The 23862-nt window shown below is 47.5% G+C and overlaps 1 protein-coding gene and 1 long non-coding RNA gene across 4 annotated transcripts in view; one reads left to right on the top strand and one right to left on the bottom strand.

The window, feature by feature from the left end:
• Positions 1 to 23862, top strand: part of GRIK3 (glutamate ionotropic receptor kainate type subunit 3) — a 209194-nt gene that overhangs the window by 106742 nt on the left and 78590 nt on the right. For all 3 annotated transcript variants that reach the window (XR_004903141.1, XM_028513769.2, XM_028513770.2), the window contains exon 2: positions 18062 to 18238. Coding sequence is in view for 2 of the 3 variants with exons in the window: in XM_028513769.2 (XP_028369570.1) it covers positions 18062 to 18238 (177 nt within the window). In the remaining variant the exon portion in view is untranslated. The remainder of the gene's footprint in view (positions 1 to 18061; positions 18239 to 23862) is intronic.
• The window catches only part of LOC118500569, a 28686-nt gene continuing 25775 nt past the window's right edge, over positions 20952 to 23862 (bottom strand). The window contains exon 2 of the long non-coding RNA XR_004903142.1: positions 20952 to 21264. This is a non-coding gene — a long non-coding RNA (uncharacterized LOC118500569). The remainder of the gene's footprint in view (positions 21265 to 23862) is intronic.

The raw sequence follows: 23862 nt of genomic DNA, 5'->3' as shown, positions 1-23862 counted from the left end.
CCACCGGGCATTATTGCCTCTTTCCAAAAGCAAAGGGCCCTAGAGCTGGGGGTTCTGCATCAGTATCTGCCCACGGGACTCAATCTCTCTCCTGTTCTCCCAGCCGCCCCCCAGAGGCTATCCCCCACTGCCCCCCACCCACATCTGGTTGGACGTTGGCTTTCCCTACTGGCTGGCTGACAGACAGTGAGTCCTACCTCTCCAGCCTCCTTCAGAATCCTAACAGCCAATAGAGTGGGTGGGAGCAGCAGGCAGGCAAAGACAGGGCAGAAACGGAGAAGAGAGCCAGAGCTGCCTCCAAAAACTCATAAATTGGTCCCAGAGAGAAATGGAGCCTCCTTTTGCCCATCAGCTCGCTCCCACAACCATTACTAGGCAAGCAGCATGAGGGCCTTGGCGGGAGCAAAACCCAGGCATGGGTGTGGGGAATGACATTGGGGCAGCCATGGCTCCTCATAGAGGGGCGCAGGGACCCCAGGGGCCAGCCTGGGCTCACCCCTCTTTAGAGCGGAACTGGGCTGGACATGGAGCTAAAGCATGGCAGAGACTTGAGCCCCAGTAACTTCAGGTGGGTAGGAGAGGCCAGGACCCACCTGATGCAGAGAGAAGAGGCAGGTCTGGGATAGATCAACACAGGGGGAGAGGGACCTGAACTCTATCTCCACAGCAGATGGGGAGCAGGCACGGGCACAAGGTGGGGCCAGCCCAGGAACTATAGGTTCAGGAGTAGACCTTACCCTGAGCCTCTGGAAGGGGGCAGCAGGAAGGGGGACCAGAGGCCACATGGCACGGCCACTCTATGTTGGCACTGGGCCAATGGTTTTATGTTCATCATCTCCTCCAAACTGCCCAGCAGTGCTGGGAGGCAGCATTCCCATTTCACAGATGTAAAAACTGACGCACAGAGGGGTGACAGCTGGTCAGTGGCTGACCTGGGACGTGAACTGCACCAAAGCAGCCTGGCCCCCGACCACTCTGCTCTGGTCCTTCCAGGGAAACTGAGGCAATAGACAAGGGAACCAGGCAGGGCAATTGAGCTCCCAGAGCCAGGGCATGCAATCAGCACAGGCATGCTTTAGGCACTAGTATGTTGCAGCTGCTTAATTCCCTCTCAGCCCTGCCCAGCCATGGTCCTAAGCCCGGAGCAGGGGCTGAGTGGGGGCAGGGGTGGGGAAGGTAGAACATAGGGCTTGCTTTTGAAACTGGGAGCCAACCTGCATCCAGCAGAAGCAAGCCTTCATGCTCCTGCTGATGGCGAGGATGGATCTGGCTGTCTGGCTGGGAGGGGTGTTCCATCCTTTACTCTGCACCATGTGTCTGAAGATAAGGATGCTCGCTAGCAGCAGGCGGGGCCTGGGAGGTCCTGGGCGCTGCACTTTCTCACAAGACTCTTCAGGGCCTGCTGGGAGATGCTGTGAAGACAATCACAATGTGTCAGCTAAGAGCGTAGCCCAGCAGCGCTGGAGAAAGGAGCAGCCACTCCTCAAGGCAGCGCATCAGTCTGAGTCAGGGACTGAGGAGAACTGAGGCCGAGGAGGAGGTGGATTAGGAGGCGGGGCCGCCACAGAACCACACCTGGCCCCGGCCTGCTTGCCGAAATTGCTGGGCTCCTTCATGTTCTGCTCTGACTGTTCCTCTGCCCATTCAGTGCTTTGCTCCTCTGCTGGATCAGCATCTGCTCACTTTGATGGATTCTTGTGGAATTAATAAACAAATTAGGGAAAGGCTGCTCCGAGGGCTCAGTCACACCGAGCCGAAGATGTGGGTTTTCATCCCTCTGGCTCAGTTTCCGGGCTGTGCTGGGCACCTCAGGCTTCCCTTAGCAGGGCCTTCAAACTCTTCATCACCGGGGGCCACATCGGCCTCGCAGTTGCCCCTGTTCAAAGGGCTGAATGTGATTTGAGGACTATATAAATGTTACTACTCCTTAACTAGGGGCAAGGAGCTCAACGCTACTGCTGGGTAGAAACAAGGTGCCGGGCCGGATAAAACAAGGTGGAGGGCCGGATTCAGCCCTCGGGCCTTGTGTTTGCCTCCTGTGCCTTAGAGGCCCTGAATTCCATCTGGGTGACTGACATGGAAATAGTGACAGGTAATTGCCAAACCAAAGATTGGACGAATCAATGTAGCATGGGAAGGATGTACCTGGACACACCTGGGTTCCAGTTATGAACTGCGGGGAAGTTACCACTCTGTCTGAACCTCCATTTCTTCATTCGTAATATAGTCAGAGCCTAATATTTAGGGATGTTGTAGAGATTAAACAAGATGATGCTCGTTACACATTTGGCACAGCACCTGATGCATGAGAAGGGATCCAATACTTTGCCATCATTAATAAGAAACACCAGGTCATGAGCAAAGGCATAGTATGTGGCAGTTCATCGCATGATGAGCTACCTGTTGCACAGACAGGTTTAGAAGGAGGTAAGGCAGAAAGGTAAATGGGGCCAGATTCATGAAGATGTTGGAAGTCAGAGAGAAAACAGGGACCCCGGCGCTCTGGGCAGGAGGAAGCCAGGGAGGGGGTGAGACAGAGTGCTAACATCACGGAGTGGGTGCTTTGGGATTCACTGGGCAGGTGCACGGAGGGTGCACTGGGAAAAGAGGGGGGTGGTGGAGGGAGGAGAGGAGGAGCCTATCCCACGGTGTAGGGAATGAGCAGGAGTGTGATGATGGAGAGCCAGAACTCGGGCATTGGAGGGGGCAAGGGTGAGGAAGGAGAGATGATACAAGGTTCCCAGCCTGGACTACTGACAGGCATTGGTGCCCTTCCCCAAGATGGGAAGCCCAAGAAAATTGTAGGTTTGAGGGAAAATACAGTACAATAAGTCCTCACTTAATGTCACCAATAGGTTCTTGGAATTTCAAGTGAAATGACGTATAATGAGACCAATTTTACAATTGACATAAACAAGAGTTAAGTTCCTACCGTATCTCATCAACATCACAACAAAACATGGAACAAAAGGATGTTGTTCGAAGTCTGCTGTATCTGATTTCAGAAACATGGGTCGGAGACATTGCTGAGGACTTGAAGGTAGACCACAGCACAGAGGTCCTCACTCAGAGACAAGCCTGTCCCTTAGCCTTACATAGCCCGGAGGCTGCCAGCCTGTCATCAGAGGCGTTGTGCATCTGGGAAAGATGCAGAACACCCCCGTCCCGGGCGAGGACGGCAGGCAGCCCGTCCAGGCTGGGATAGGGCCATTCAGGAAGGGGCACTTACTTGACCTGCCTCTCAGAAAAGATTTCCCCTGTTATATTCTTGTGGCCTAATTCCCTCCACTTGGAAATACCTGAAGCTTTGTTGTTGTTCTTGTTCATTATAACTGTAAGGCAATGAAAGAATGAGTTGGAAATGACTGAACCCATACTTTGGAATGAGAACTGCACACCAGGTACTAAATAGTTGAATGTAAATCTAGCAACACTCATTTAGGGATAACCCACACATTTAAGGACACTGTGGACACCGGTGTTAACTACAGGGTGGGAAGCTTCCACTGATGAGGATGAATGAAGAAGGAGGTTTTTTATGGGTTCCAGGGTAGGTGCTATATTTCAGCACCAGCCCGCTGTTTACAAGCTGAGGCCTCTGAGTCAAAACCAAGAACAGAGCATGACTCCTGGATCTGCAGAAGCTGTGTGACTTAGGACAAAGCACTAACTTCTCTGAGCTTCCATTTCCTGCTCTGACAAGAATGAGAAGCATAGTAGAACCTGTCTGATGGGGTTGTTGTGAGGACTAAATGAGCAAAGAAGCGGAGAAGGCTTAGCACACAGACCAGCAGGTGTGAGTGGCTCTCGTTCCCGTGATTCCTGAACCGCTCTTGGCTCCTTGCTCCTCTGCTTCTGCATCTGCTCAAAGTGCCGGGTTTAGCGGACAGTGTCCTTAAGCCGGTATTTTAAAAATTCAAGCTCCTTCTTTTCTCCCTGGCTGCTGACCATCCGTGCAAATTTTGAGATCGTGACTTTGCTCCAGTCCTGCAAATGCACCCGCTGTCCTGCCTGTTACAAACCTCCTTGGGCTTTCTGAGTGGCTCTGACTAGAGGGGAAGATTAGTCTTTCTGGCTTTGGGCAACAGGTATTCAGCTTTGATCTGGAAGCCCCAGTAAAGAACTCCCCCCACTGCTGCCACTGAAAAGCCTGAGAATACATTCTTGCTTTTTTGTGGTGCCCCGTTCTGCCACTCTAAGGTAGCAGCTGTGACTCAGAGCTGCCACCCATGTATTACTTCTCTGGAGTTGCATTGTTTAGCTATTTCAGACTTGTTTGTAGTTGTATGTCTCATACACATTGATTCATACCTGAGAAATACTCACTGAAGCCTACGGTGTGCCGGGCGCTGTTCTAGCACTGGGGAGAAGGCAGTGAACAAGCTCTGTGTAACACTTACATTTTAGTGGTGGGGGCAGGGGAGGGGGGCAAAAGCAGGTGCTGGACTGGATAACAAATTCATGTTTGAGTTCACCTCAGCCCTCAGCAAGAGCTTTGGGGAAATCAGCTAGGTGTTACTGGGATAGAGGTCTCACCCACTGTCCCGCGTGTGGCGTGCCCCGCGCCTGACACCCAGGGGTGTTCCTGAGTGTTTTTGAGTGAAGGGCTTAGTGAATGAGCGTCTCTTATCAGCCATGTCTGCGGGGCACGCGGTCACTGGGAATTCCTTTGTAAGAGCCGAGAGCCTGTGAAGATGCAAGAAGTCTCATTTGCAAATGATCAAAATTAAGTCACAATCTCTTATTTCAACCCAATGCCTTGGGGAGAGAGGCACAAAGCACCGGGCTGATGGATTAGCTCCCCATGCTTCCCTCCCTGCTGTGCCCCCATTCGGGTGACACGCGTGTCCACACCCGCTCGGGTATGTACGCACCACACAAACACACACACGGCCACACAGATACACGCTAATGAGAACCTAGCAGAACAATCACACCTCTAAGCTACGTTAAAACAATCAGTCACTGGTGTCCCAGAATCAATCCAGTAACAACCCAAATCTGTCACTCGAGGCCTCTGGTGTTAAGTAGATCGAACGCTTTTGCTGTCTTACTTTCTTCACTCTTTCTGGTCTCCGAGGCTCAGCCCTGGGGACCAGGTGTGTGGGGTAAACCGAGATACGAAGGCCCCGGCCCTGGACTTCAGATAGTTCACACCTCAGAAGGAAAAGTGCTTTTGCCCAAATCACTGTAACACAGCGATTCCCAAAGCCTGTTTCCGGTGGGATGCTCTGCCAGAGAAGGTGTCCACGGTTGTCAAGTTAGCCTGGGAAGCATTGCTTGCACTGCCCCATCTTGGAGGCTGCGGGTGAGCAGAGCAAACACCCAGAGAAGGCCTGCAGGGAAGAAACCTGCTCAGCTTTGTTTATCTTGGAAAATATTAGCTCACCTGCCCACGGACTGGAACAGCTGGGACACAGGTGTCCCTCCAGCCGAGCCAGAGGTGCCCGTTCTCTGTTCTACCCGAGGCAGTATAGTAGATGGAGCCAGAACCTGGGCAGGGTGGGAAGACAAGGTGAAAAAGCACATCTCTCTAGGCAGGAGAGAGGAGTCTACCGCTACCAGCAGAGGCACCCCAGGCTCCTCCACTGTGCTCCAGGCAGCATGGGCTGCAGCACGGGGCCTCCCCGGAGAGCAGGGAGCTCTGGGGGCGACCAGCGGATGCCAAGGCGAAGCTGGGCTACACCGTCTGTTCGCAGGAGGCCAGTGCAAAGTCACAAGCTGGGGTCCCAGAGGAGGTCAAAGTAGGTGAGCGGGAAGTGGACCTGGAGCAGCTTTGGTACCATTTATGTTGTTTTTATTGTTATTTGTTTGTTTGTTTTCAACGGGTGGGGAGGTCCTGCAGGGTAGGCAGGCGAAGGGCACACAACTACAGTGGATTCTGGCCAACAGAGAGCCTGTCCTGATATTTTCACATCTTTTGTTTTTTTATTATTTTATTGAATTTATTGGGGTGTCATTGCTTAATAAAATTACATCGATTTCAAGTGTACAATTCTATAATGCATCACCTGTAGATTGTATTGTGTGTTCAGCATCTTAAGGTTCTGCCTTTGAGAGCACCCACCTGGGACAGGTGCGCCCAGGAGGCCCCCCTGGGCGGCCCTGGCCCAGAGTTAGGGGCTGTGGGAGGGAGGAGAGGCTGTGGGGCGTGGCTTATTGTTGCAGTTTCATCAAAACAACATGTGTTTTTCTCCACCGGGCCCCTTTCTGTCACCGCAGCAGTATAGGCAGAGAAGAAACAAAGCAAAATAGAGAAGTGGAAGTTGATTCTATAATTAGTGTGGTTTCTTCACTGTTCATTCAGGATCTCCAGAGATCAATTAGCTTGCTTTTAAGCTAAAAGGCATCTGAATAAGTATTTAACCTGCACAGCGATTGATATTTAAAACAGATGAGGATGGGAGTAATAATGCAGAACAGGCTGCCTCTTTCCCCTCCACTAATTTCCCAGCCCTGGCGCCTCCTGCCCCTTGCCTCTGCCCACACCGTATCCGGAATGGCCTGAGCTTGGGCCTCCTGGCATTCTCAGGGCAGGGCTGTGGGTGGACAGGCTGGCACTTGGGGGCTGCCAGAGGCAGGGCTGTCTTCCAGGTGCTGCCCCCACTGTGGAGCAGGTGCCTGGGGTTTGGAGATGAGTCCCAGCTAGAAATGGTTGTAGAGTCCACTCACGGCCAGGGAGAACCTGGTGCCCCCTTGACAGCCACCCAGCCATGTAGTCAGTGTCACGGCCCTCTATCCATCCCTGCAAGGGGCAGGGGCCTGGCCAGATGCCCGCCGAGGGCACCTCAGCTGCAGCTTCCTCGTCTAGCCAGAGCGCACCCGTGCTGGGGCTGGGGGGGAGGGGAGGACTGAAAGCTGCAGGACCCGGCGTCCGCCTGGCTGGGCATCTTCATGGCAGATGGTCTGAAAGCTATTTGTGTGCGTTTTGTTTTGTTTTGGTTGGTTTTTTGCTTTTTCACTTACAAATCAAAGTCCTGGCCTGGAATTAGCTTTTGAACAAGCAGAGCGAACATCTGCGCATGTGCCGGTGCACTTACGTATGCATTTCTTCATGAAACCTGTCTCGACGTTCTCCCTGTGCTAGACAGTGTGTCCGGCCCTGGGGGCCAGAAAGAGACGGCAGGATGGCTGTGTGTCACCCCCCTCCAGATGACCACATGTGTGAGCATACACAGTGGGGTGGATTCAGAGCTCAGGGAAGGCGACTCAGTCGGGGACCTCCAAAAGCAGGCCCCCAACAGAAGTTAGGGTGTAAGTGGTTCATCTGGGAGGGGATCTCAGGAAGCATGGGGATGCACAGGGGAAAGAAGCTGGGCTGACACTGTGGGTGACCAGGCCCAGCTCTGCTGGGGCCCTTTGAGAGGCTGTAGGTTGTGCCTCTAGATCGTGTCTTCTGAGGGGCAAGGAAGCGGGACCCCATCACCCCGCTGAAGGCCTGGCCTGTGCTGGGCATGCCCCCGTCATTACCAGAGAATGCCCAAGAGTGCAGAGAAAATGCGTCCAGGAGGCCTCCCGGGTGGGACAAGGACATAAGGACAGTGTCTGCTACCAGGCTCAGAAAGAAGTATGGAAGCCAGCTTTGCAGGGATGAAATGGAGAAAGAAGGGCCGTGGGCGCAGACAGAGGGAGAGCACAGGTGGAGGGACACAGGCATGAAGGGGATGGTGAGCAGGCAGAATCGGCGGAGGGCACACTGCCTGGGGAGCCCAGGCTGCCGAGGAGTCGGGCTGGACTGGGAAGGGCCCCCACGGAATGCCGGCCTTTCTGCTGTGGGCGTGTCTGTGAGAGAGGGCAGGCTGCGGGACGGCTCTGCCCACCTAAAATGTGGGCCAGCCCGGCTGGTGTTGCACACGATTCTCCCTCTTCACTCCTCCAGCCCCTCTGGCAAGGGCACTCACTGCTCACCGGCCCCTCCGCTGCCCCCTTCCCAGCCCTTTCCCCCACAGCTCTGCCTCCTGCTCCTCGCCTGATGACAGCCCATCGGTCATCAGGTTCTCTGAGCAGCACGGGAGCCTCCAGCCATCCTCCCAACGCGGTCGATTCTGCAATATTTGACTTGCGTGTCCCTGAGTTGTATAGACAAAGCTCTGCATATCACCAGATCAATTAAAACAACTGCCACTAGGCCTCGGGACTCAATCAGGAGTCCGTCCCCTGGGACCCCACGGGAGTGCACATCTTCGCCTCAGATCTGCTCTTTCTCCGGATGCCCCCACTTCAGTTAAAGGCCTCCTGGCTTCCCTGTCACCTCATAATACTAATGTTTCACCTTATTGGGGGCTTACAATATGCCTTACATGATTTATGTCATTCAAGTCTCAAAATAGCTCTATGTTGTAAGTGCTATTAATTGTCTTCAGATGAGGAAACAGAGACACAGAGCGGTGAAGGGACTTGGCCAAGGTCATGCAGATGGAAAGCAGTGGGGTCAGTTCAAACCCAGGCTGTCTAGCTGCACAGTCCACCTGCTGGACTGGACTTTCCTTGTCGGCCAGACTCCAGAGTCATCTTCCACGTGTCCTCTGCTAGACCCGACCTCCCTCCATCATTGCCCAGCCCTAGAAAAGCACTGCCTACAGCTCTCCTCCTGCCGGGCCCTCTCTCCCTCCACTGGCCCTGCCCTAGCGCAAATCTCCATCACCCTGACACCCACCCAAGGCTGCTCTCCCTGCCACTGGCTACCATACCTCTGCACAGCTCAGCTCCTCGAAGGTCAGGGGCTGCCTCCTCCAGGAAGACACCCAGCACAATCTAGGTCTCCCCAGCTTTGTAGGCCATTTGCATTGCATGGAGAGGTTTTACACTAACGGTGTTTTTATGTGCCCCACCTCTCATAGTCTCTTCCAAGCTATGAGCTCCTGAAGGACTGGCAGTAGGCGTAATGTCTCTCTGACTTGCCCAGTGCCCAGCAAAGTGCCCTGTTCACAGTTGTAACCAATAAACTGCTTGGGGAATGAATGAATGAATGAATGAGTGAATGAATACATGCACACATAAAAATAAAGACTTATATATTCCTTGTCTCCCTTTCCTTGCCCATGACCTCAGAAAGCTCATGACCCTTTCTGCTGGATACTGTTCATCTTTTAGAAACCATACACTGTACATAGTGGGGAAATCCAGCCAACTTGTTCCCCTACTCTTCTTTCTGCTGAGACCAGGGCATAGAGAGGCTAAAAGCAAATTCCAAGACACTGCCAGGGCTCCTGGAGTGCTGGTCAGGTGCAGCAGAGAAAAACGCCTGGCTCTTCCAACTCACGGGCTGCACAGAGCCCCAAGGGGCCCTGGCAGAGGGAAGAGAGAACCCTGATCAGAACAGACAGGCAGGTGGCCCCGGGAAGAGGCTGTGAGCAATGATCTCCCTGATCAGCGTCTCGATTAATCTCTACAACACCTTAGAAATTGCAGAAGAACAAAGCAGACTAGAAGAGGAAGCACATCAGGCCCCCAAGGATAGGCAGTGCCTGGGCCTGGCACCGGGAATGGGAGTGTCTCCTGGGACTTGGCTGCCAGACGGACAGTAGCGGCATGCTGCAGGCTCTGCCTGCGCCTCCCGGGCACACTGAGCTCAAAGCTGGGCTGGCCAGACGGCTCTTCCAAGGGCCAATTTCAAGAAGAGTGCAGTTGTTCAAGAGAAAGAAAAATCTCAGCAGACTTTAGCCCAGCCCTAGACAATCATGAGGTCATGAGCTTAAGCAAGGGATGAAGTCTTCTGCTCCATCTGCCCCAGAACCTGTGCCTTGGCAGACCTCTAGGTCCCATCTGCCCAGGGCATGGGGGTGCTATCTCCAGGACCCTTGCCCCGAATGATGAGGGGTGGCAGAGCAGCAGCAACAACCCTTCATCCCAGTTTTTGAGGTCACATTCAACTTGGCATAGGCCACCATAGCGTGCTCACCTGGGAAGCAAGGACATTCCACCATTTGGGCACATTTTCAGAGATCTATTTTTTAAAAAGCAATCTTGAAAACATGGGCATTTATGCTTAGGGTACCCAGACTGTTTCTTGAAACATACAACAACATATCATAGTAGAAGGAGAAAGAAGGAGGCTGGTTCCATTTGCCACGGCCAGTTCCAGCCTTGCTCCCCCATCCCTGCCCCGAGGCCCCGCCTGCAGATGAGGTTAGGTTGGAGCAGTGGTCTTCAGGCTGTGCTCGGGGAGCCCTGGGGCTGCAGAGCCTTCTCAGGAACTGTGGCATCAAGTCTCTAAGGGCCCAGATGGTGGAAATGGACTTAAGCAGCAATGGGCCTGTGAATGTGCTCTTCTGGGTGGGTGGGGGGTAGTCCTGATGTGTACTACCTGCTTATTTCTGTGGTGTAAATACTCTTACTGTGGCCAATCTCAAGTTGCCAATGGTTTAATAATGAGCTTTCAAAATTCCTGAAAATTTAACTATAGGCTCTAGCAAGCTGGCCTTGATTGCAGAAGAGAATTGGCCAGTTAGTGGTTTTCAACAACATCAGTAACTTCCCTGGGCCTCAGTTTTCTCTTATGTAAAATGGACCAATAATAGTTTCTTTCTAATGTGGCTGTAGAGCACAGGTGGCAAACACAAGGACCGTGGACTGAATCCAGCCCTCCACCTTGTTTTATCCGGCCAGCACCTTGTTTCTACCCGGCAGCAGTGCCGAGCTCTTGGTAACTGTTAAGGAGTACTTACATTTACACAGTCCTAAAATTACATTCGGCCTTTGAAGGCAACCATGAGTCTGAGGTGGCCCCCAGTGAAAATGAGTGTGACACCCCTGCTGTAGCGGTTCTTGTGAGTATTAAATGGAGCAGGTGGAAAGCACTCAGCATCGTCCCTGACACATAACCCCTTGTCATTGTTGTTGTTTGTTTTACCCACTGGGCTTCCGCTCAAGATTCTGTTTCAAGAAATGTTCCAGTGGCACCTCTGCTCCACCCCTGCTAACATCTTCTGAGATCCATCTCTCTCTCTCTCTCTCTCTCTCTCTCTCTCTCTCTCTCACACACACACACACACACACTCATACCCCATCCCCTTTCCTCAGCAGCCCTGGTGCCTCTGCTCCATTTTATTAAAGCAGAAAGCAGTGAAAATTATTTTCATAATGAACTGGCTCTTCAAATTAATGCCAATTACACTATGCAATCATGATTAAGATTATGCATTAATCAACGGTGCCAACCTACTTATTAGCCTCTTTAAATACCGATCATGAGGAATGTATGGGAAGGGAGAGAATCCAGTTGAATGGGGGAGCTGCATCTAAGTTGGGGGGGGTTGTTCCCTCCAGAAGCCAAGACCCAAAGCAGCCTTTCTTCCTCTAAGCAGAGCTTGAGTCAGAAACCCAGCCCATCAGACCCTGAGCTTCTGAAGCCCCTTGCACAAGAGAGAGAGGGGATGAGAGGGCCCAGAAGGGAGACGGTAGAAAAGAAGAACCCTTGATGGTTTATTAATTGATGAGATTTAGTTCCTTCTTCTCTTCCTCCAAAAGCACTGACGGGTAAGTGTGGAGTACTGTCATCCCAGTCTTAGGTCAGGACCTCCAGCTACAGAGCCTGAGGCAGGGATTCAGATGCCTGGGGGTGATAAAGGGGGAGAGCGCCCGCTCCTTAGGAAAAACCAGCAGGGGAGCGAGCAAAGCAGGACAAGGAAAGAGAGCAGGATAAGGGCAAAGATTTGGGAGGGGCTCTGGAGCAAACATGCACCACAGAATTATCCCCACGCTGGGGCAAGAGGACCACCCTTCCGAGCCCCAGTATGAGTCAGTCACTGGCTGCAGTCTGCCCCTAGGGCAGAGGTGAGGGGTGTAACCTTCTGGGCACAGTGGCTTCCCTCAGCTCAGAAGAGTTCTCTAGAGAAAAGAGTAGTCTGTGCATGACTGGAACTAAGACTCAAACCCAGGTCTGCTGCATCCAGAATCCACTTTCTGAACTCTAGGCTGTAGCCAAATATGTGCTGTTTCGGTGTCCCAAGACATTCAGACTTTGGGGGTCACTCTTCCCTTACATTCTCGAGTATAATGACTCCCATCTTATACTGAGTTTGGGAAGTAGGGGACCATATCTCTCCCGCCTCTGAGATGTTCCAGGGCTTCCTGCTTCTCCTAATCACCTCTTGCTCTAACTCCCTTCTCTGCTGAATTTTCTGTCTCTTCTCTCATTCCACCTGCTGCACCTGTCGTCTTCTCTCTGCCCTAATTCATCCTGGGCTGGGTACACTGCCCACCTTCCTTCCCTTTCCCCGAACAGCACAAGCTGGTGTCAGTTTTCTGCCGCGGACTTTCCTAAAGGTCGGGTCCTGTAAGGAAGGGAGGCAGCAGCGCAGTGCTGGCCAATGGAAAGCTAAGCATCCGACATCATTGCTAGCGTGGCCCCTCCCTGCCTCAGAGGATTTATTTCCGGCCTCACCTGCCTTTGGGCCAGGGTTAGAGTCTCCTCCTCTTTCTCCCTTCTTTGAGCCTTCGTCATACCTATTTCCTTTCTCTTGGGCCCTTCTCTCCCATCCTCCCCATTCAGAAACTCAACATCTCATCTGGTTTTTTGTTTGTTTGGGGGTCTTTTTTGCAAGGCAATTTGGGACTATGATAGTCCTATCTTCTCTATCCAGGCCCTAAGGTGCTTTTACCTCTGTGAGAAAGGCAGCCCTTCCCCTAAAGCAGGACAGAAGTTCCAGCCCATCTGCATGGATTGCCAAATCTGTGTGCCACCTGTTTTTGTAAATAAAGTTTTGTTGCAACCCAGTCACACCCATTTGTTTATATATTGTCTGTCATTGTTTTCCTGCTACAATGGTAGAGTTGAATAGACCAGCTGGCCCACAAAGCCAAACTGTTTACTGTCTGGCACGTTGCATAAAAAGTTTGTCAACCTCTGCTCTAGAATGTGGAAACTCAAAATTTGTTTTTCTAAACAGCATTGTTTCTTTCCCCCTCTAAGAATTCCTCACCATGTGCTATGCATTTACTAATAGTTTCTTTTCTTCCTCACAAGAATCAGCCCTTTGAAGTGTGCGCCCCTTTTACAGGTGGAGACACTGAGTCTCAGAGAGACTGAGTAGCTTCAGTGGCTGTAGCAAGGGTTTGGACAGAGGCATGGCTGTGCCTGGAGCCTGTGGCGGGCGCCTCTCCATGACTGCGCCACTCTGATGCTGGTTATTGTCAGCTGAGCCCTCCGGGAAAGTAGGGCCCAGTGCTGACTTCTTGGTGTCCCAGCTCCCAGGTTGGCATGTGGCAGAGATTGGTGTTTATGGAACCGAACTGTTGTCTGAGACTGAGCCTCCTTCCAGGCTTGGGTCTCAGCGGCTGAGACGCATCATCACCCTTGTGAGACAGCGGCCCCTCTCTTCCTTCCCTTCCCTCCTGCCAAGGTGTGAGAGGCCAGGAAAAAGGTGTGAAGCCCTAGGAAATGGCTTTGTTCCACGACCTTTGGCCCTTATTTGGAATAGGAATCTGTCACAACTAGACTTCTCCCCAGGCTCTCTTCTTAAATTTCTACATTTTAAAACAATAAAAATTAAACATTATTGATTGCAAATCATTTAGAAATATCAAGAAAGTACAAAGAGCAAGACTAAAAGTCTCCATAAACCCCTCCTACCCAGAAATACTCATGGGTAACATGCTGATGCAAATCCTTCCGGTCTTTTTTCTATAAATATAAATATGTGCTTTTGGTTCGATAAATAGTCATCATACTGTAATATGATTTTGTTGCTTGAGGGGGAGGGAAAAGAGGATGGGCATTTCCTGTGTCACTGAGTATTCTTTAAGAGCTTTTTTTTCCTTATTACCAAGGCTATCACTCAATGGGGCGGACTTGCGGGGAGAAAGCACTAAGCGGAAGCAATCCATGATTCTTTTCCTTCCTAGAAGGTTCCTCTGTTAACATTTTGGTGTATGCCCTTCTGGTATGTCCTTTTTGATTTTAATTGGAATTCCATTAAATTTATAAATTAATTTGAGGAGAACTGACGTCTTTACAATATCGAGCCTTCTCTTCCAGGAGCAAGTTATGTCTCTCCATTTATTCAAGTCCTCCTTTATGTCCCCCAGTAAAGTTTTGTAGTTTTGTTGATACAGGAATTGCACGTATATTGTCAGCTGTTTTATTTCTTTTGTTGTTGCTGTTGCGAAGAGGGCCTCTTTTTCTCCCTTATAATTTCTCCCCGTTGGTTGCTGACGTACAGGGGGGCTATACGTTTTCCTATGTGTGTGCCCATGCCCTACGAGGAACTCCCTGTTTTTCATCTGATTCACTTGAGTTTTTAGAGAACAGCCATACGCATATGTACATAATATCTCTTTTCTGATGGCACTACCATGATTTGTGATTTTTGTCTTACTTATACTATGACTTTAAAGAATACTTTATGATGGAGGATGTCTTTTAGATACACTGAGAGAGAATGGTACAATGAGCCCCTGTGGGCCCACCACCCAGCCCCAGCAACCCATGGTCCATCCAGCCAGACCTGCCTCCCTTTACCTCCACCCCTCCCATATCACCTGGAAACAAATCCCGAACACCGTATCAAGCCATCCCATTCCCTGACTGTTGATGCCTGCGGGTTGTTCTGCCATATGGGTGGGTTTTAACATATTGAGTAACCTCCTACTTTGGGACATCGCGTTATTTCTATATTTCCAATATTATATGAAGAATATCTTTATACATAAATATGTTTATGTACCTCTAACTGTTGCTAAATTTATATCCGTGGAAATGGAATTACCAGGTCATATGCTATTTTGGTCATTATTTTCCTTTAAACACATACGTACAATCACACGGTGGCTTTTCTAATGAGAAATGTAACACATGTTCCCTGCAGAACTTTTCTGAAAATACAGAAAAACAACAAGAAGGAAATTAAAGTCACCCCTAATCCTACCACATGCTACAACATGGGTAAACCTCAAAAAACATTATGCTAAGTGAAAGAAGTTGGATGCAGAAGACCCCAAACTGCATTATTCCATTTATATGAAGTGCCAAAAAATGCAAATCTCTAGAGGCAGAATGTGAATTAGTGGCTGCCTGGGGTGAGGTGGGTGAAAACAATGACTGAGTGTAAGTGGGCACGAGGGAGCTTCCGGGTGATGGAAATGGTCAGAGACTGGATTTTGGTGATGGTCACATAGCTCAGAAAATTTCCCAAAAATCCCTGTACACTTAAAGCAAGGTGAATTGTGTGGAATTTCTTCAAGTAGGTAATGCCTCAATAAAATTGATTCTTAAAACAAGTCAAGAAACAAAAACAAAGTTTCATTCGGAAAATAAGAAATCTACCACATAGCACTATTCACCTGTGTTGTCCTGGAATGTCTCCCATTCTGATGGTGATGATGTAATTGCCTCCTCACCTGCCTTCTCCTCTTCCTCTTCTGACCCGGGGCCACACTGCATGGCCTGCTTTCTAACCTCCACTGGGCACTTGCACATTCATTGTGGGTATTTCTCAAAAATGAAAGGTTTGCTGGTATGTGGAAATACACAGCACATTGCAGTTTTTCAGCTATTTCTCGTGTCAGACATCTCTAGTCCCCCTCCCCACACACCGCGTGACCACTACCAGAGTCACCAAAGTATTGTGTCCAAGACGTGAGCGTGTTTAAAGCCTTCGGTGTATTTCTAGTGGCCTTGGGGAAGGCGGGTGTGCCAGTCCCTGCTTCCACCAAGAGTCAAGTGTCAGTTTCCAAACTCCTTCACCAAAGCTGTGTTGTATAATCTGTGTTACATAATCTGTTTTGTTTGCCGATGAAACATGCAAATGACAACAAAATACGGTATCTCCCTGATGGTTTCAAATGAGTTTATTACCAGGCTTGATGCACATTTCTTCCCATGTTAATAGCTCCTTTGTACTACTATTTTTTTCTTTTGTGAAACATCTATGCTTACCCTTTACACATTTTTCTTTCTTTATGGTTGCTAGTTTTTCTTTTATTTATTTATTTATTTACTTACTTATTTACTTATTCACTTATTAAATATTTTATTATTGTTCTATTATAGTTGTCCCAATTTCCCCCCATGCTCTCCTTCACCACCCTACCCCCCCACACTCCTTTACACATTTTTCTATTGGAGTGTTTATCTTTTTTTGTTGTTGAGTTTTAAGTGCTTTTTATAACACAAGATCATCAACCTTTACACTGCCATATATGTTACCAATATTGTTTCCCAGTTTGTTGTTTGCCTTTTAGTTTTGCTTATGGTTGTTTTGGTAAATACAAATTTTATATGATTTCTGTGGAGTTATCAATCTTTCTCCTACATTTCTGACTTTATTGAAATGCCTAGGGAAGGCCTCTTCCACTTCAATATTATGTGATATTCACCTATATTTTCTTTTTTGGTATTTGTGTACTATTTTCATTCCTCCTTCCTTCCATTACTTTCTTGCTATTTAATCTTTAATCCATCTGGAAATTTTTAAATATTTGTTTGTTTGTTTGTTTGTTTGTTTTTAGAGAGAGGGGAAGAGAAGGAGAATGAAAGGGAGAGAAACATCAATGTGTGGTTGCCTCTTGTGTGCCGCCTTCTGGGGACCTGGCCCACAACCCAGGCATGTGCCCTGACTGGGAATTGAACAAGCGACCCTTTGGTTCACAGGCTGGTGCTCAATCCACTGAGCCACACCAGCCAGGGTGTGGAACTTATTTTGATATGTGGCTTAAGATTAGCATCTAAATTATAGTTCTCCTAAATAATTGAATAATTGTCTCAGCACAATTCCTGAGTAATTCATCTTTTACCTACTAATTGGAAATAGCCACCTTTATCGTGTCTTAAATACTTATCTCTCCTTGAATCTCTTTCTGGGGACTTTTAAATCTCATCTGATTGATCTACCTGTGTTTTCATATGCCATTAGGGCACGGTTTAATTATTTTGGCTTTATAATATATTTTAAATCTGGTGGTGCAAGTCACCACTCACCTCTTTCTAGACTATTATCTCCTAGTTAGTCTTCCAGATGCATTTTAGAGTCATTTTGTCAAGTAAAAGAAATATCCTTCTATGATTCTAATTGGAATTGAATTAAACTGAAAATTTAATTTGGAGAGAACTGACACCTCTACCTCTAAATACCCAAGAACATGACATGTCTCCTCATTTAAACCTACTTTTACATCTCCCCTTAAGGTGTTTTTGTCATTGCTATCACTAGAAGCACACATTTATTATTTGGTTTGTTGTTAGTTATTTAATATTTTGTTAACATTATAAGGGAAATTATTTTGCTATTGAGTTTTCTTACTGGTTGTTGCCGATATAAAGAAACATTATTAATTTGTGCTAACTGGTCACTTAACTTGAATCTTCTACAGCTCCTACTAGTTTTTGTGTTTAGGGATTATTTTAGGTATTTTCCTTTTAGGAAGACATGTATATCACTTTCAAACAACAGTTTCTTTCTGTCCAAGAGGTATGCTTTTTCTCTTATTTCATTGGTTAATGGTGTGGTGTGGATTCTCCCCCGGTCTCCCTTTTTAATGAGACTGTCTCTAGTGTTTCACCATTAGTGTGAAATTAAAGGCTGATTTGAGCTAAAGATGCATCAAGGAAGTATTCTTCTGGGTGTTAGTTTATTAAGCATTTGTAACAGCAATAAGTATTGGATTTCATGAAATGCCTTCCTGCATTTTGTGATTTGGTTATGTGGTTTTTTTCCTTTGAACTATTGATGTGATGGAATGATATTCATAGATTTCTTTATGTTGAACCACCCTTACATTCCTGGAATACAACTCTGCCAAGTCACGGTATGTTATCCTTGTAATATTCTGGCAGATTCTACGTGCCAGCACTCTATTCAGAATTTTTATAGCAATGTTAATAAGTTGGTGATTTTATTTGGGCTCTGTTTGTCAGTCTCTGTTATCAGGAATTCTGTAGCTGAGTGAAATGAACTAGGAGGTTTTTATATTTCTTATGCTCCAGCACAATTTCTGTGTATGTGAATTATCTAGGATATTATTGAACACATGGGAGGAGTTTGTCCATAAAACCTTCTGGGCAAGCATCTTCATTGGTGCCCTCTCCTTCCCCAGCACACATGATTGTACCCATCTCTCGCAGGAGGAATCTTTGAGTATGCAGATGGCCCCAACGCCCAGGTCATGAATGCCGAGGAGCATGCCTTTCGATTTTCTGCCAACATCATCAACAGGAACAGGACTCTGCTGCCCAACACAACCTTGACCTATGACATCCAAAGGATTCACTTCCACGATAGCTTCGAAGCCACCAAGAAGGGTGAGTGTGCCACCCTGTCTGCTGAAGTAGGGTGGTCTTTGCTGTCCAAGGTGCTGAAAATGGCCCAGAGGTTTGGGTGGGCTTGGGGCTTAGAGCATTTTCCTGTACAGTTTTGGGATCTGCCTCAGTTCCAGTTCGATTTTATCTGTGTCGCCCCCAAGGAGCAGTATGTTGTCCATCAAAAGTTCCCATGCCACTGTCAGGGGCTATGAGGGAATGAGGGGCCATGGGAGGGGCATCAGGGTGAGGGGAGGGGCCTGAGATGGAGCTGGGGAGCCTGCAGTAAGAAGGGCAGCCCAGGTCTCTGACACCTCTAAACCAAAGACATTTTCAAACTTGTTTTTATTTCATTGAAATCCTACCCAGAATATAAAAATTTTAAATGCATATAAACCAGAATATGTATAAGTTCTAATATGCAACATTTACTTGCCATAAAAAGACTTACTAAAAACAGCAAAGCTGCTTCTATGCCAACCACATTTTGGCCCCAGAGACTATGGATGACACTTAAAGTCTGACATTGACCTCAGCATTCAATGGTTTCATATTTTGTTTTGGCTACAAAATAGCAAGAAAATCATAATTCATAAAAACAAGTTGTAGTAAACTCAGTCAAACAGTTTTTCCCACATCTGACTTTTTAAAAATTAAAAAAAAATTGGGGACTTCATCCTTCCTCATCAGTGAGATATTTACAGTAAACTTCAACCTTTGCACAGAAAGGAGTGGAAAACTTTATTCCAAGAAAAAGAAAAGGTAATTTATCAATATCTGAATGAACTAGCAGTTTCTAATGTGGCACATTTGAGTATACTCTTTTGTTACTATTTTTAAAATATATGGTTTATGTATATAGTTAATTGAATTTTAACTTAAAGGCTTAGCTAACTCTGGAAATAGCTTCCACAGAGCCCTAGCATTCCACAAAACCGTATTTAAAAATCTCAGGCCTAAGGACTCTCACTCCCAGAGAAGACTAGGTCATCCTTCCTATAGTGTGATATCACCCCTTGCTTTTCTTCTTTAAAGGTCTTATCACAAGTAATACTTAAATAATCGTGTGTGTTTAATATCTCTCCCTTTGCCTCTAATACCACTGAAAGGACAGCTCTCTCTTTTTAACCAATATAGCCCTGGAACCTAGAAAACTGGTGTATAGTAAGTGCTCAATGAAATGATCATTGAGTGAATCATTGGGGTGAGAATGAATGGGGTGAGAATGGGGAATGCGAGGCTGAGCATCATTGTCCACTACCCCTGTCAGTTGAGCTTAGGGACGGTGTCATCCATATGTCTTGGGAAAACTGAGGCCCATCCACAGGGAACCCTTGGTCTTTCTAAAGGGTTCTCAATTGCTAATCAAGTACTCCTGAGGTCCCAGGTGCAGACTTGACAAGGTACTACCTGCTGTTGGCTCTGTTTACCCACAAAGCCCCACTGTGGGCAAACATTTCATCACAGAAAGGCAGCAGAGTGCAGGCTTGCAGCTGGACTGCCTGGAATGACACCCTGTTTGCTCTGATATTAGTTGTGTGACCTTGGACAATATGTGTCTCAGTTTTCACATCTGCAGAATGTGCACAGCTTTGTGAAGTGCTTAGATCCATGTCTGGGATCTATGAGGTACCATATTGGACTTTGCCTGTATTACATTGACTGACTTGCTCTCCACATGCTGAACCATCAAGTCAGGGGCCTCATACCTACAAGCCTTTCCTACCACTAGCCCTTGTTTCTTCCACCCTGCTTCTTCTCTCCTTGTGCACTGAAGTTTGAAAGGCCCCAATGTTGAAAATGGCTAACATTGAATCTTTTGAATACATTGCCCTGAGTCTCAGAGCCAACAAGCACCCAGACTAAGGGGAGCCTACCTTCTTGCCCCTGTATCCTAATAGCCTCAAAGAGTGGTCTATTGCCCATCTTCCTTCCCCTGTGCTGGCATGCCCTTCACCCTGCCCACTTCCTCCCCAGCATGCCCTGCAGCCAGTGCTGTGCAGTCGGGTATTCACCTCTCTGCTGAGAATTTGAGCTGGCACCCTCTGCCCAGCCTTGTCCGTCTAGAAAATGACTGAACGCAACCAAAACTGCTCAGTAAAAAGGTCAGGACACAGAACAAATGCTTAGGGTCAGAACACAGAGACCCATGTGGGCAGGACCTCTCTAAAAGGCTAGACAGAGTCTTCTGTCCATTTTTTCTAAAAAACACTAAAATTATATTTAATCACTAGCTAGTGGTACGCTTGCAATTCAGTGCTGAGACCACCAGCCAATAGCAAGCCTGGGGCAGAGCTTCTGAGCCTTCCAAGGCACTTCCTCCAGTAGGAACTCCCAGTCCTACACAATGCAGAGCTGTGCAGGTGGGCGAGCAAACTTGAGACGGAAACACATGACTCTAGAAGTCCAGCCAGGCTGGTCCAAGTGACCAAAGCCACAGCCCCTCTCCACTCTCCACAAGGTCACCTGACTTGTTTGCTTAAAACCCTGGATGGTATGCCCATTGTTTTTCTCTAAATCACCCATAAAGCCCATGAGGGCATGTCTAGTCTCACCCCAACATGACCTTCCAGCCACATCTGTGCTACTCGCTCACTCAGCCTCTAAGTTCCAGCCATACCTGCCATCCACAGGGTGCTAGGCTTCCTTCTGTCATTGAACCCAGGGTCAGCTGCCTGCCACAGCAAAAGCCAAACTCATGAGACAGGTGCTGGTGAAAAGGAAAGAGGTTTATTTAAGTGCCAGCCACCCATGAAGATGGGAGACTCTTGTTCCAAAGCCCATCTTAACATCTCCATGCAAGCAGAGGTTTTCATCAGGGAGGGGAGGGAAAAGCAGAACAAAGAATTCAGGGGGAGGGGACTATAGACATGCAGGACATCTTCCCATAGGCCTTGATGTGGATCTTTATGGTCAGCATCCTTGAGTTGGCCATCTGGTTTCTTAGCAGCTGAATTCCTGGGGTCTTGAGGTCAGGCTGCTTCCTAGGTTCACACAGGGACTGAAACTGCTGATTCCTGTGAAGTATACTAGAAAAAAATTAACATGCAAGCTCTAGAAATATCAGGTTAGAGTAACAAGTCAGGTTTAACATTTAGTCAGAGTAGTATAAAGTTTTTATTCCTTGTTACACTCCCACATCAGGGATTTTGCCCAGGCTATGTCCTCTGTAATTTCCTTCCCCTATAAATCTCACCTCTGCCTGGCCCTTGGTGTAGCTAATTCATCCTTCCCTCAAACTTCTGGTCCTCAGAGCAGCCCTCCCCAAACCCCCAGATAAGGTCAGGCCTCCTTGCTTCACCTTATAACACTCTGGGCTTTTCTTTCACAATTCTGAGTCTTGGGGTGTGTGTGTGTGTGTGTGTGTGTGTGTGTGTGTGTGAGAGAGAGAGAGAGAGAGAGAGAGAGATTGATTGATTCTGTGATCACTGCCCATCAAGGCCATACTATAGCACCATTGTTCAGACTGCTGGTGCCATGCACTAGTTTTGCCTGTTTTTTTTTTTAACTTTACATAAGTAGAATACCAGGTTATAATTTTTTGAGTCTTGCTTCTTTCCCCCTATGACATATCTCTGAGATTCATCTGTTGTTGAATAAAACAGTCATCTGTTGTTCTTCATTGCTGTAAATCTTTCATTACACAAATATACCACAGTTTTTCAAAACAGAAATAACTGTTGGACATTCAACTTGTTTCCATTTGGGGCCTTAGAATAGCACTGCTATGAACACTCTCATAGACGTCTTTCGATGCACAAGCATGCACAATTTTTGTTGGGTGTACACATAGGATTGGAAGTATGTGGCCATAAGGTGTGTGGATGCTCAACCAAAAGGTTTTCCCAAGTTGCAATACTGACTTGAACTCCTGCAGCCATGGACGGCATTTGCCATGTCTCCACATCTTTACCAACTCATGGCAAAATCAGTTTTATTTTAATTTGGGCCATTTGGTTTATGTAGTAGGCATCTCATTGTGGTGTCATTTTATATTTCCCTGATGACCAGAGATGTTGAGTGTCTTTTCATATGCTGGTAGATCATTTGAATCTTCTCTTTCCTGAAGTGCTTTCTGAGCCTTTCAACCACTTTTAAAAATTGAGTTGCTTGTCATTGTCTCACTGATTTGTAGGAGTCTTTTATAAATCCTGGATAAGTGCCCTTGGTTATATATACATTTGTATTGCAGATAGCTATTACAGATGAGTTTGCTTTTCACTCTCTCAGTAGTATCTTTTGAAAGTTCTCAATGTGAAGAAGTCCAGTTTATTCACATTTTCCTTGTGGTTAGTGCCTTTTGTGTTCTTTTTTTTTCTGTCCTAACATCATGAAGATATTTTCCTATGTTCCCTTCTAGAAGCTCTCTTGTGTTGTCTTTCATAGTTAGCTCTATGATCTATCCCAAATCAGTTTTCTATGAATGGTGGAAGCTAGGGTGGAGGTGAACTTTTTCTACACCATGCTGGTGGGAGCACAGACTGATTCAGCTTCTCAGGAGAACCGTGCGGAAGTATCTGCTAAAGTTAAATGTATGCCCGAGAGGATGTTCCTAGCCACTTATTGATAATAGCCAAAAGTTGGAAATAAATGGAAGGTCCATCAACAGGAGAATGGATAGATCGGGGTATAGTTATACAATGGAATTAGAATCAGCAGTGAAGGAAAGAACAAACTCTTGCTACACGCAATATCACAAATGAACCTCACAGACATAATGTTGAGTGAATGAACAGTGGTTACTGCTAGGGACAGGAGTAGTGTGCACTGGATAGTAACTGGAAAGGGGTAGAGAAAAACCTTCTTAGGTTTGGAAATGTGTTATATTTGATCCAAGTAGTAGTGACATGAGAACAGTTCCATGTCAAAATTCATCAAAGTCTGTGCTGAAAATGAATGCACTTTACCATATTGTGTTATATCTCAATTAAAAAATAAGTAACACCTCTCTGCCATCACTCTCCCTTAATGTCCTTCTGATAATATAGCAAAGACAGACCCGTACTATTTGGAAACACCACTGTCTGACCCTGGAGGCATGTCTGCTGTTTGATCATGCTCCCCGTTGGGCACCCTCCACCCCCTAGGGAATCCCGTATCCTGTGATCTTTATTTTTCTTTTGATCTTTGGTTTTTATATTCTCAGGCACATCATTAGGCCTCTTCCAGGGAGGTGAGCGTGGGCCTAATTCCAATTAACCCAATGATAATTCATTTTCCCTAGGCAGAGGTGCCTGTCACCAGTCCCTCCACACCAGCTGCACCCAGCCACCTTGGGGCCATGTGGGGCACGGGGATGCAGAGGCACAGAGCTTGGCACCACCTGCCCTGCCAGCTCTGGTTGAATTAGGACTTCCCTCCACAGAGGCCCAGGAGGCCTTTCCCCATTAAAAGGAACTTTCACTTATTGTCTTTATTTTTTAATGTTTTGTGGAAAATTAAAAGATAAGTGACTGCCAGGTAGCACCTGAGCCAGAAACCCAGGGACTGTCTGTGTTTTCTTCCGAGCCTGACCAGAGCCAGCCTGGAATCGACCCGGCACTCCCCAGGCTCCTCTGCCTTCACTTATTCTCTGGGCTGCTCAATTCCTTTTAAGACACAAATTGATTGGGATAATTTCTGCTATT

Source organism: Phyllostomus discolor, chromosome 5, assembly GCF_004126475.2.
Source record: "Phyllostomus discolor isolate MPI-MPIP mPhyDis1 chromosome 5, mPhyDis1.pri.v3, whole genome shotgun sequence".
Taxonomy (NCBI): Eukaryota; Metazoa; Chordata; class Mammalia; order Chiroptera; family Phyllostomidae; genus Phyllostomus; species Phyllostomus discolor.
This window is presented reverse-complemented; position numbering and strand designations above follow the sequence as displayed.